The sequence below is a fragment of the Schistocerca nitens genome, chromosome 1 (assembly GCF_023898315.1).
Source record: "Schistocerca nitens isolate TAMUIC-IGC-003100 chromosome 1, iqSchNite1.1, whole genome shotgun sequence".
NCBI classification, from domain to species: domain Eukaryota; kingdom Metazoa; phylum Arthropoda; class Insecta; order Orthoptera; family Acrididae; genus Schistocerca; species Schistocerca nitens.
The window spans coordinates 431,694,056-431,707,049 of NC_064614.1; the positions used below are offsets into that span (position 1 = coordinate 431,694,056).

The following is a 12,994-nucleotide window of genomic DNA, read 5'->3' on the forward strand; positions in this document are numbered from 1 at the left end:
TAGGTTTCCATACATTTGCAGTCTTCTTAATGACAGGCAATTTGCCGTGCATACTACTATGCCACTCCATCTCCCAAAGCTGAAAAACCATGCGGCTTAAGACAGAACACAGTTCAGTTTCAGAGATGCCCATCTCCAGGAGCGGTTTCCGCATAGCCTGTTTGGCCAGCCCATCAGCCAATTCATTGCCCGGGATTCCGATATGTCCTGGGGTCCACACAAACACCACTGAATGATTGGACTGTTCCAGGGCAGAGATGGACTCCTGGATGTTTGCTATCTAAGGATGCCAAGGGTAGCACCAACTCACCAGAACAGGAACAGATGTACTGAAGTGCACGAGATATGGGCACAAGCTCTGCAGTGAATATGTTGCAGCCAGTGGGCAAGGAATGCTGTTCAATATGGCCTCTGTGGACATAGACAAGGCCAACATTACCATCAGCCATCAAGCCGTCAGTGTAAACAACTTCAGAGCCCCAGAACACGTCAAGAATCAAGAGGAAGTGACAGTGGAGAGCGGCAGGGTTAACAAGTCCTTAGGGCCATGTAAAAGGTCCAGACGAAGCTTCGGCCAAGGTGTACTCCATGGAGGTGTACATGAATGGACCTAAAGTGGAGGGGGTAAAGGAAAGGTCTCATGTTCAGAGAGAAGGGATCGCACATGAACCTCAATCGTGAGCCCAGACCTGGGCTACCATGCAGGAGATGAACTGCTGCAAGTGGGAAAAGGAGACAGTAATTCCGATGCTCAGGAGAACTACGAATGTGTGCAACATAAATGGTGAGCAGTTGTGCACGTCAGATACACAATGGAGGGACTCCAGCCTTTACCACGACACTGGTCACCGGACCCGTTCTAAAAGCTCCCATCGCTAGGCAAACGCCACAGAGGTGCACTGGGATGAGTAAATGCAACACTGAGGACGCTGCCAAACCATAAACCAGACTCCTATAGTCAAGGCAGGGGGCTATGTAGAGCTGCAACAGCGTAGAGCAATCTGCACCCCAGTTGGTGTTGCTCAGGCAGAGGAGAGCATTGAGGTGCGGCCAGCACTCCCACTTAAGTTGATGAAGGTGAGGTAGCCAAGTCAATTGGACATCAAAAACCAGTTCTAAGAATCGATGCATCTCCACTACAGTAAGTGGATCGTCGTTAAGATAAAGTTCAGGTTCCAGATGAACAGTACAATGCCGACAGAGTGCATGACACATGACTTCATGGCTGAAAACTGGAAGCTGTGGGCTACAGCCCATGACTGCATCTTGTGAATGACTCCCTGTAGGCGCCGCTCAGCAACACTAGTACTGGAGGAGCAATACGAAAGGTAGAAGTCATCTGCATACAGAGAAGTTCATCTGCATACAGAGAAGGGGAAACCGATGGTCCTGCAGCTGCTGCTAGGCGGTTAATGGCCACTAAAAATAGAGATACACTCAATACGGAGTCATGCGAAATGCAGGGGGAACTATGGGAGGCACCAACTTGGACACAGAAAGTATGGAGCGACAGGAAGTTTTGGATAAAAATCAGGAGCAGGCACCAGAGACCCCACTCATACAATGTGGCAAGGATATGTCAGAGGTCATGTCGCATGCTTTACGCAAATCAAAAAAGACAGCAACCAGGTATTGGTGTCTGGAAAAGGCTGTAAGGATGGCAGACTCAAAGGGACACAAGATTATCGGTGGTAGAGTGACCCTGGTGGAAGCCACCCTAACATGGAGCCAGTAGGTCACATGACTCCAGGACCCAACCCAACCGCCGACACACCATATGTTCCAGCAGCTTACAGAGAACACTGGTGAGGCTGACGGGCCGACAGCTATCCGCATCAAGCAGATTTTTACCAGGTTTTGGCACCGTAATGATGGTGCTCTCCCACCATTGCGATGGAAAGACGCCATCACACCAGATCCAGTTGAAGATGACGAGGAGATATCATTCGTAGTCAGAAGAGAGATGTTTAATCATCTGACTGTGGATCTGATCCGGCCCGGGAACTGTGTTGGGGCAGTGTGCAGGGGTGCTGAGGAGCTCCCACTCTGTAAATGGTGCATTATAGGGTTCACTGTGGTGTGTAGTGAACGAGAGGACTTTCCTTTCCATCCGCTGTTTGAAGGTGTGAAAGGCTGGGGGGTAGTTCTCCGACGCAGAGGCTCGAGCATAGTGCTCAGCAAAGTGCTCGGCAATCGCATTTGCGTCGGTACATAGCACGCCATTGATGTTAATGCCAGGGGGTCTGGTACCTAAAAAGACACCTGATCTTTGTCCAGACTTCAGAAGGTGACTTACGGCACCCAATGGTCGACACATACCTCTTCCAACACTCCTGTTTCCACCGTTTTATAAGCAGGCCAACGTGGGCACGGAGCCACTTAATGGCTATTACGTGCTATAGGGAAGGGTGCTGCTTATGTCACTATAGAGCTTGCTGACGCTCTTTAATTGCCTTAGCAATTTCCGGTGACCACCAAGGTATTGTCTTTCGCCGGGGCACCCTAGAGAATGAGGGATTGCATTTTCCGTCACAGAAATTACAGTTATAGTGACCTGAACAATCACAACATTGATGGCACCACCTGGGGGAGATTCAACGGTGACAGCAGGGGTGAAGGCTACCCAGTCTGCTTTGTCTAAAGCTCATCTGGGTAGGCGTCCATGGGCATGACGCCGGGGGAGTAACAGGGAGATGGGGAAGTGGTCACCGCCACACAGGTCGTCATGTGCTCTTCAGTGGATAGATGGGAAAGTCCTGGGCTGCAAATTGATAAATCAATGGCTGAGTAACTGCCATGAGCCACACTGAAATGTGTGGTGGCCCCAGTATTTAAGAGGCAGAGGTCGAGTTGGGCCAGTAAATTTTTGACATCTCTGCCATGGGCAGTATGCATGGTGCTACCCGACAATGGATTATGGGTGTTAAAATCTCCCTAAAGTAGGAAAGGTTTAGGGAGTTGATCAGTCAGTGCAGGGGTACTGCACCATCTGGAGGGATATATACATTGCAGACAGTTATTTCCTGCGTTGTCCGTATCCTGACAGCCACAGCTTCAAGAGGAGTTTGAAGGGGCACAGGTTCACTACATACCGAGTTCAGGACAGAAACACAAACTCCACCTGACACACTATTATATTCACTATGGTTCTTGTAATATCCCCTGTAGCCATGAAGGGCAGGGGTCTGCATTGCTGGGAACCAGTTTTCCTGGAGGGCAATGCAGAAAGCAGGTGTAAAGCTTAACAGTTTCCATAGCTCAATCAGCCAGGCAGTGGAAAAAACCGCCGCAATTCCACTGGAGGATGACATGATCTTAGACTGGGAAGGCATGAAACACTCAATGAGGCAGTCTGTGCCTCAGAGTCACCTGCTGCCACTGACTTATTTCCTGAACAGGCTATACCCATTGTGTCTGAGGGTCTGGCGAGATCTAGGTCCTCAGCGGATGCCAGAATCTTCACCTCATCCTCAGACGCAGAGCTTTTAGGCAGCGGAACGGATGGTGCTACAACTGTTTCTGGAGCGGCGGCATAAGAGGAGCTCATAGCCACAGGGTGTAGGCGTTTAAATTTCCTCTTGGCCTCAGTGTAGGTTAGTTGGTCCAGGGTCTTGTATTCCATGATTTTCCTTTCTCACTGTAAAATCCTGCAGTCTGGTGAGCAAGGGGAATGGTGCTCTCCGCAGTTGACACAGACGGGAGGCGGGGCACGTGGAGTATTGGGATGGGATGGATGTACACCATCTTAACATGTGATGATGGAAGTACAGCGGGAAGACATATGGCCAAACTTCCAGTACCTTAAGAACCACCTTGGGGGAAGGATATATGGCTTGACATCACAGTAGTAGACCATCACCTTGACCTTCTCAGGTAATGTGTCACCCTCGAAGGCCAAGATGAAGGCTCCAGTGGCAACCTGATCATCTCCTAGACCCCGATGGCTGCGCCAGATGAAATGAAGTCCTTGCCACTCTAAGTTGGCGCACAGCTCGTTGTCAGACTGCAAAAGAAGATCCTGTGGAATATAATACCCAGGACCATATTTAAGCTCTTAAGAGGCGTGATGGTAACGGAAACATCCCCCAGCTTGTCACAAGCAAGTAATACCCATGACTGGGCAGAGGATGCCGTTTTTATCAAGACTGAGCCTGACCGCATTTTGGACAAGCCCTCCACTTCCCCAAACTTGTCCTCTAAATGCTCTTCAAAAAACTGAGGCTTCATCAAGACAAAGGAGTTCCCATCAGCTCTCCTACGTATAAGGTACTGGGGCAAATAAGGTTCACTGCCATCCTTAGCCTGGCATTCCTCCCATGGTGCGGCCAGGGAGGGGAACGATATAGAATCATACTTCCTTGCATTGTACTGATGCTTGGAACGCTTAGACAGCTGGCATTTGATCACCAACAAGTGATGATGTGGTACGCTTCATCACACGTCATCCGCCCTGATGCCACCCATTCCGACCACGGGCCCTCCCCATGGGCGCCACCCAGCTGCAGCATAGGCCACCTGGCACGATGGCCATTGCTGGGAGTGCCAATGCCCCAGGGTGATGGGCATCTACTCCTTGGCATACATGGAGAGTTAATGGCACAGATATCAGCAGAGTGATCCCTGTGTAGTCAGGGGGCTACAACCAACAGGGTACATGGCGGCCCCACCACAACAGACTGGCTACCGTGCTGGATCGAAGGTGAAAAGAATTCCATGGTCATCATCGGCACAGAAAACAACACTGCATAGTGGGTGGAGGAAAATGCACCTAGGAAGGTGTCCTCACTCAAGAGATGGAGGATGAGTAGGACTGCAATGCCACGACGAGAAAGTGAGCTAAAGATCCCAATGTACAATGGACACGATGCACCATGTAAGGCGCCCTTCCCCAATTGGCTCGCTCTTCAGGAAAATTTTGAAAAATTGAGGTCAAACCCTACAGGGGACCATCACATAAAGGCCAAAAGGTGTGAGACTCCTTTTAGACACCTCTTACAACAGGCAGGAATTCCTCGGGCCTATTCTAACCCCCAGACCCACAGGGAGGGGGATTATGTAGCATACACTGTGTCATACTAAGTGCCACTGTAAACAGATGTCATGTTTCTTCTGCACAAGTATTCTTTGGAATTGGTTTTATCTATTTCCATATCTCCACTGCCTCAGACTCCTGGGACTGGCTTCGTCGCACTGCTTTTATTTGCAATATGACTGCTTCTCATGATGGATTTTAAGACCTTTTAAAGTATGTAAAACAGGAATTGTCCTCAGCTGTTTTGGAATGTTGTACAAGGCCTACACCCTAATATTTGTGGCAGCATGCTAAGTACAGCTCTCCAGTTGGAACCTAAAATATGTCTACTCCATAAGCCAATATACAATGTCTGGCAGAACCTACTTCATGTGCCAATTTCCAATATAAACCTTTCCTTTCTTAAGCATGTTTGTCTTTATTATATCTATGCTTCATGTTAGCCATTATTTCTGTAATTCTGTACCCGCTAGATGCAAAATTAAAAATATAAGGGGAAACAGCAAACAAAATAATATTTTTGACATACAAAAAATACTGTTTCTCATCAAAAACAATAACAATCTCTCTCTCTCTCTCTCTCTCTCTCTCTCTCTATATATATATATATATATATATAACAGAGGGAAACATTCCACGTGGAAAAAATATATCTAAAAAGAAAGATGATGAGACTTACCAAACAAAAGCGCTGGCAGTTCGATAGACACACAAACAAACACAAATATACACACAAAATTCAAGCTTTCGCAACAAACTGTTGCCTCATCAGGAAAGAGGGAAGGAGAGGGAAAGACGAAAGGATGTGGGTTTTAAGGGAGAGGGTAAGGAGTCATTCCAATCCCGGGAGCGGAAAGACTTACCTTAGGGGGAAAAAAGGACAGGTATACACTCGCACACACACACATATCCATCCACACATACAGATGTCTGCTTGTGTCTGTATGTGTGGATGGATATGTGTGTGTGTGCGAGTGTATACCTGTCCTTTTTCCCCCTAAGGTAAGTCTTTCCGCTCCCGGGATTGGAATGACTCCTTACCCTCTCCCTTAAAACCCACATCCTTTCGTCTTTCCCTCTCCTTCCCTCTTTCCTGATGAGGCAACAGTTTGTTGCGAAAGCTTGAATTTTGTGTGTATATTTGTGTTTGTTTGTGTGTCTATCGACCTGCCAGCGCTTTTGTTTGGTAAGTCTCATCATCTTTCTTTTTATATATATATATATATATATATATATATATATATATATATATATATATCTGTGTGTGTGTGTGTGTGTGTGTGTGTGTGTGTGTGTGTGTGTGTGTAATTGGACAGATAAAAGATGTACTCACCAAGCAGCAGCAGGAGGAGAATATAAACATAACAGTATTTACATCTGCAAGCCTTTGGAGCCAGTGGCTCCTTCTGCTGGTGGAAGGAAGAGTGGTGAAGGAAAAGGACTAGTGAGGCTTAGGAAATGGGGGAGTTTGGAAATAATGCAGAGAACCCTGGGTCAGGGAAGACTTACTGGATGGGATAAGAATGAAAGACTGATTGTTGGGGACTCCACTGGACAAGATTTTAAAATATTATGTTTTCAAAAACTGATTATTTTCGTTCCCAAGTATAAAAGGAAATGTCTTGACTTATTCACTGACTCATCACCCAACCCAAACTGCTAAGGGTAGAAACTTGAAATTTGGAGAGGGTGTTTATCTTATACTGTAGGCTGAAATTTGGAGAGGGTGTTGATCTTATACTGTAGGCATAATATAATATGGGATTTTTGGACATTTCATCCCTGAGGGGGTGAAATAGGGGATGAAAGGTTTTTTGAAAATATGTCACAAGGCAATTTTAAAGCTAGGACTACAAAAATTGGTATTTGGTTTCAGTCAGAAATTAAAAAATAAAAAGAATTGTGTGTTTCAGTGTTTATGCAGCCCCCAAGAGACTGAAAGTTTTTTTAATAATTTGTTACTAAAGAAATACCTCAACATTTTTAAAGCTGCATCTATGAAAATTGGTATTTGACTTCTCAGTTTGAAATTTAAAAAAAAGTGTTGGGGATGAAAGTCTCTATGAAAATATCAATAGGCAGGATTAACAAAAACCTCTGATTTCAGCTACCAGAATTGCTTTCTAGTCAGAGGTACATCCAAAAAACAACATGCCTCTATGGTCTTAATTATCATGAAAAGTTGAGGTGTTGCAATTTGTGAACTAAATTGAGGAAATCTATTTAACAGTCACCACAACAAATCGGCTTTGTCAGAATTGCATAGAAAAAGAAACAGATCTTTTATGCATTACTTTTTGAGTATGACTTATGTATTTTTATAAAATTATTTTTGGTGCAGTTATTAATGCAAACTAATCATCAGCGATGACAAAATAGATACAGTACCGCGTTTAAATGCGACTCCATGTATAGGAGTGTTTATTTGCAATACAGTGTGTAGATTTACACATGAGAAATGGCTGTAAATATAAACAAATTTGATAAAAGAAAAACAAAAAAAATCTGTGCAAACTATATAGTAAACCTAGCCTTAATGATCACATATTAAAAGGGCTCTAATTCAATAAAAGAACAAAGCTTTATTCAATGGCAAACAATGAAATGATTTCGTTTCCTAATACCATACAAACTGGGTTTAGTCCTATATCATTCCTTTTTGTAAATAAACTATTTCTTACATATTAACTTAAGAGCATATGTCCCTGCAGATCAACCAAAAGTGCCAGTTTAAATTTGGGTGTCAAAACCCACAACAGATACATGTGATTATTCAGTTTGCATATGTAGCAACCACATTTGAAACCATAACAGCTGTGGTTGGTTAGTATGCAACATAACCAACAGCCACACTCCTACAGAATAGTTATTACACTAACAGTACATTCATTTGAAAACCAAATTGGGTAGCACAGTTGGACATTTCTCAAGATATTTCTGAGATTCTCGAAAATTTGGATATTTTTCTTGAGTGAGACAACTTCCTGTTCCTACATGACAGTCTCTAATGCAACTGGGGCTGCTTCAAAAGCCATTAAGTTCAACTGTACGTAGCACACCTTGAGGCTGATGGGTTGTTATAAAAATTTGCACAATCCTATTGATCTGAGCAATCAAGCCCAGATCCCTGTGAGGTAGAATGTTCCACAATCATATTCAGTTACTGTCACATGAACATGCAAAAAGTTATGGCATTAACGGGCTGGGAATAATCAGAACATGTGCAAAGGTTATGGTATTAAAGGACTGGTGGCACTGGCCAGCCACTAATTTGAGAACTCTTTTTTTGCCCACCAACACTCACGCAATGCTGACCTAGTTTCCTCAGTTGCTAGGCATTTGGTAAGACACCAATGGTGTCTGTAGCTTATTAAACACTACAATCAATGTTACACATGTATCAGCCATGCTGTAATTCCATGAATTAAAAATATACTAAATTCTTGATGCATTATGAAATATTCTATAACCCTGTGCCATTGACACCACAGTTTAGATGATTAAAAATTAAATGAATGAAGTTACCTGATACTTGATGATTAGATGGCCCTCTATGTAGAATGTGCATTATCTCCTGTCCATTTATGAAATTGGATCATCCACATCATTGTCTGATCTACTGTTGTTATGAGCAAAATCTAGTCTAGGTACCACCCACATGGTGCCAAGTTGTTTTCGCTACACTGTAAAAGTTTTGCTGGAAGACCTTACACATCATCCATACAGTCCCTATGTGATTTCCATATTTTGATGCTCTGAAGAAAGGCATTCATGGCCATCAACTTGCTTCGGACAAAGAGGTGCACACTTGGGTATATTCACGGTTCCACAGGTAACTGCAAATATTTTTACATGGTGGCATTGGGATATAAACATTACCAGTTATGGCAATTACTTTTGAAATAACAGATACTCTTTTTTTTCTTTTTTTTTTTTTTTTTTGCCAACTGTCTCATTTTAATTAGACTGCTCCTCATAATATTCGACACACCCTATCCAGTGCCTATCTTTTAACCCACCACAGTTGTATTCCTCACAATAAGTGCCTCTGAAACAACAATTTTCAAAATCCTTATATCAATTATGTTAAAGAGTTTCATTTTAATACCTTATTTTAATTCGGGATGAGGAAATGTGGTACACAATGTACACAAAACTTCATACCTACAACAGTGTATTAGGAATTACAATATCAGGCATCCCAATGGTGTAATTTTAGTTGTATTTCAACATTCCAACAACAAAACATAAATTTTCTATTAATAACCACCACATTCAGTAATTTAATTCTGAAATTTGGTGGAAAAGGTATTGTATTTAAATTACCTTACAAAAAATTAAACTTTATGTACAGTTTGGTATTGTTCATTCACCAAAAATATTTCATGAATCTGACAATTATTCTACCTTCCTGTGCAGCTCTATGACTAGTATTGAGCAAAACTTCTTAACTACAAATAACTCATCAAAGTAAAGGACAAAAAGTAGTACCAGAATGCATATTGTGTCTGTCAAACTTTAAAAAAGGAATGTTGTTTAGATCTTTACCACACAAAAAACAACTACAACAAGAATAAAAGCGTAACTGAAAGTAGCTTCTGAAAATATTCACAAAATATGCAAGGTAATGGCTTAATGAATTACTGAATATTTATGTATAGCTTGTGAGATTTGGCCCTTCGATATGACGTTTCCTATTTTTCACTTACTAGTTGCTATGCCATTGTATACAATATGGAAACTCTTACTGACAAATTAGGAATAATGAAACAAGAACAAAACAGTAGCAAAAACATTTTACTACTACACAGAAACAAAAAAATATCATTACATGCAAACAGAAATCACTGTGAGATAAAATCCAAACTGAAATGTAAGACATACAACGATGGCAAAAGAAACAATGTTTGGACTACTGGTTGCTGTTCTGCAATAAGTAAATTTAAGATAAAATGAAAAATAAACTATGGAAGTGGTTTTATTTTGTAGAGTTGAGCTGCCAGGAAGTTCAAACTGAATCAAATTACACATAAAAAATCTATAAACACTGCTGCAGATAAGCCACTGAGATATCAATTGGTGTTATCATCTCCATTATTTCTTCGTGAACGGGCACGATTTCGGCCACCTGCAAATAAGGAATTTTCATGTACACAATAAATTTCTTGGAAATATGATAAATGACCTAATGATGAAATCTTATCTAGTATTACCCAGTAGCATTTTCAACACATGCTTCATACAGTGTCTGCTTGTCACTTTTAAAGCACATAAGGTCACTGCTATGATTTAGGGACTTGTATTAATTTGACAATTCTATGCATTTTTCATAACGTACAATTTTTTTTGCAAAAAATTTTTCTTCATCATGGAATGACATTTAGTTCATACATGATCTGTAATGACACAACAAAATGACTAAATCAATGCAGTATGTCATAGAACTTTTACATGCTAAAGTTCAGTTACTCTGGTTACAGCAACAGCTTAACAAATTGTCAGATACATTTCAGAGATAATACTTAACTTGAATATTTAAGGGATACTACTTAACTTCAATGAAAAGGTCAAAGAAAAAATTCTACCTGTCATGAAGAGAAGTAGTAACAAACATTCTTTACAATATGTAGACATGCAGTTCTGTAAAAATTCATTTGTTTGTATGTACTGAAGCAGGGACACCTATTCAGACCATACAGTTTACATAATAATGTGATCAGCTATAGAGAGCAGTCTGGATTTTCCATAAAGTTCAATAGCATACAAGATCTTGATCTGAGGCAGTTAAAGACACTAGAGCATTTCCTTTGGAGGACTGGTCACATGTACAGTATGTCACAGTTATGGAACCGTCACGGTAGTAAAAACCGAAATCACACTTACCATTATAACAAGATTCACATTGACAATCCCACTGTATCCAAACAAACATTTTATTTAATATCAAAGATGTGATGTGTTATGTGCATACAATCCACACCATTGCAGTCACCACCTACTTTTGAGAAAATACAACAGCACATTTGTAGCTGTGTTCCAGCATCGTATCAACAATCAAAAAACAGTTATGTTCTCCATACTGATGTGGATGACAAATGTCATTCCATACAATATCAATGTCATGCTCACTTCTAAATTTACAACACGCCTAGTTCCCTTCGGTTCATCTTTTCATGCATGCACAGAATCACATATGGGTTACAACTTCATGACATGACACGTTCATGGTGAAGCCACTTAATTTGTAATTCTATCAAAAGGTACTCTTATATGCTAAGTAATAAGTGATTTTTCATGCTCTGTTCACCACTTGTGGGGAATGTTCAACTTTCTTTGATAAAGCTGTATATAATAATTTGAAGATGACATAATTGCGAAGTATCATTCTGTAAATAAGGAATACAAACATCTCAAAAATGAGATCGACAGGAAGTGCAAAATGGCTAAGCAGGGATGGCTAGAGGGCAAATGTAAGGATGTAGAGGCTTATCTCACTAGGGGTAAGATAGATACTGCCTACAGGAAAATTAAAGAGACCTTTGGAGATAAGAGAACGACTTGTATGAATATCAAGAGCTCAGATGGAAACCCAGTTCTAAGCAAAGAAGGGAAAGCAGAAAGGTGGAAGGAGTATATAAAGGGTCTATACAAGGGCGATGTACTTGAGGACAATATTATGGAAATGGAAGAGGATGTAGATGAAGATGAAATGGGAGATACGATACTGCGTGAAGAGTTTGACAGAGCACTGAAAGACCTGAGTCGAAACAAGGCCCCCGGAGTAGACAACATTCCATTGGAACTACTAACGGCCTTGGGAGAGCCAGTCCTGACAAAACTCTACCATCTGGTGAGCAAGATGTATGAAACAGGTGAAATACCCTCAGACTTCAAGAAGAATATAATAATTCCAATCCCAAAGAAAGCAGGTGTTGACAGGTGTGAAAATTACCGAACTATCAGTTTAATAAGTCACAGCTGCAAAATACTAACACGAATTCTTTACAGACGAATGGAAAAACTAGTAGAAGCCAACCTCGGAGAAGATCAGTTTGGATTCCGTAGAAACACTGGAACACGTGAGGCAATACTGAGCTTACGACTTATCTCAGAAGAAAGATTAAGGAAAGGCAAACCTACGTTTTTAGCATTTGTAGACTCAGAGAAAGCTTTTGACAATGTTGACTGGAATACTCTCTTTCAAATTCTAAAGGTGGCAGGGGTAAAATACAGGGAGCGAAAGGCTATTTACAATTTGTACAGAAACCAGATGGCAGTTATAAGAGTCGAGGGACGTGAAAGGAAAGCAGTGGTTGGGAAGGGAGTGAGACAGGGTTGTAGCCTCTCCCCGATGTGTTCAATCTGTACATTGAGCAAGCAGTAAAGGAAACAAAAGAAAAATTCGGGAGTAGGTATTAAAATCCATGGAGAAGAAATAAAAACTTTGAGGTTCGCCGATGACATTGTAATTCTGTCAGAGACAGCAAAGGACTTGGAAGAGCAGTTGAACGGAATGGACAGTGTCTTGAAAGGAGGATATAAGATGAACATCAACAAAAGCAAAACGAGGATAATGGAATGTAGTCGAATTAAGTCGGGTAATGCTGAGGGAATTAGATTAGGAAATGAGACACTTAAAGTAGTAAAGGAGTTTTGCTATTTGGGGAGCAAAATAACTGATGATGGTCTAAGTAGAGAGGATATAATATGTAGACTGGCAATGGCAAGGAAAGCGTTTCTGAAGAAGAGAAATTTGTTAACATCGAGTATAGATTTAAGTGTCAGGAAGTCATTTCTGAAAGTATTTGTATGGAGTGTAGCCATGTATGGAAGCAAAACATGGATAATAAATAGTTTGGACAAGAAGACAATAGAAGCTTTCGAAATGTGGTGCTACAGAACAATGCTGAAGATTAGATGGGTAGATCACATAACTAATGAGGAAGTATTGAATAGGATTGG

At 41.5% G+C, this 12,994-nt stretch overlaps 1 protein-coding gene across 3 annotated transcripts in view; it reads right to left on the reverse strand.

The window, feature by feature from the left end:
* Positions 1 to 7,594: 7,594 nt before the first annotated feature.
* The window catches only part of LOC126251001 (DDB1- and CUL4-associated factor 6-like), a 190,042-nt gene continuing 184,642 nt past the window's right edge, over positions 7,595 to 12,994 (reverse strand). For all 3 annotated transcript variants that reach the window (XM_049951605.1, XM_049951604.1, XM_049951603.1), the window contains exon 15: positions 7,595 to 10,160. In XM_049951605.1, the coding sequence (XP_049807562.1) occupies positions 10,105 to 10,160 (56 nt within the window). In that variant the 3' untranslated portion in view covers positions 7,595 to 10,104. The remainder of the gene's footprint in view (positions 10,161 to 12,994) is intronic.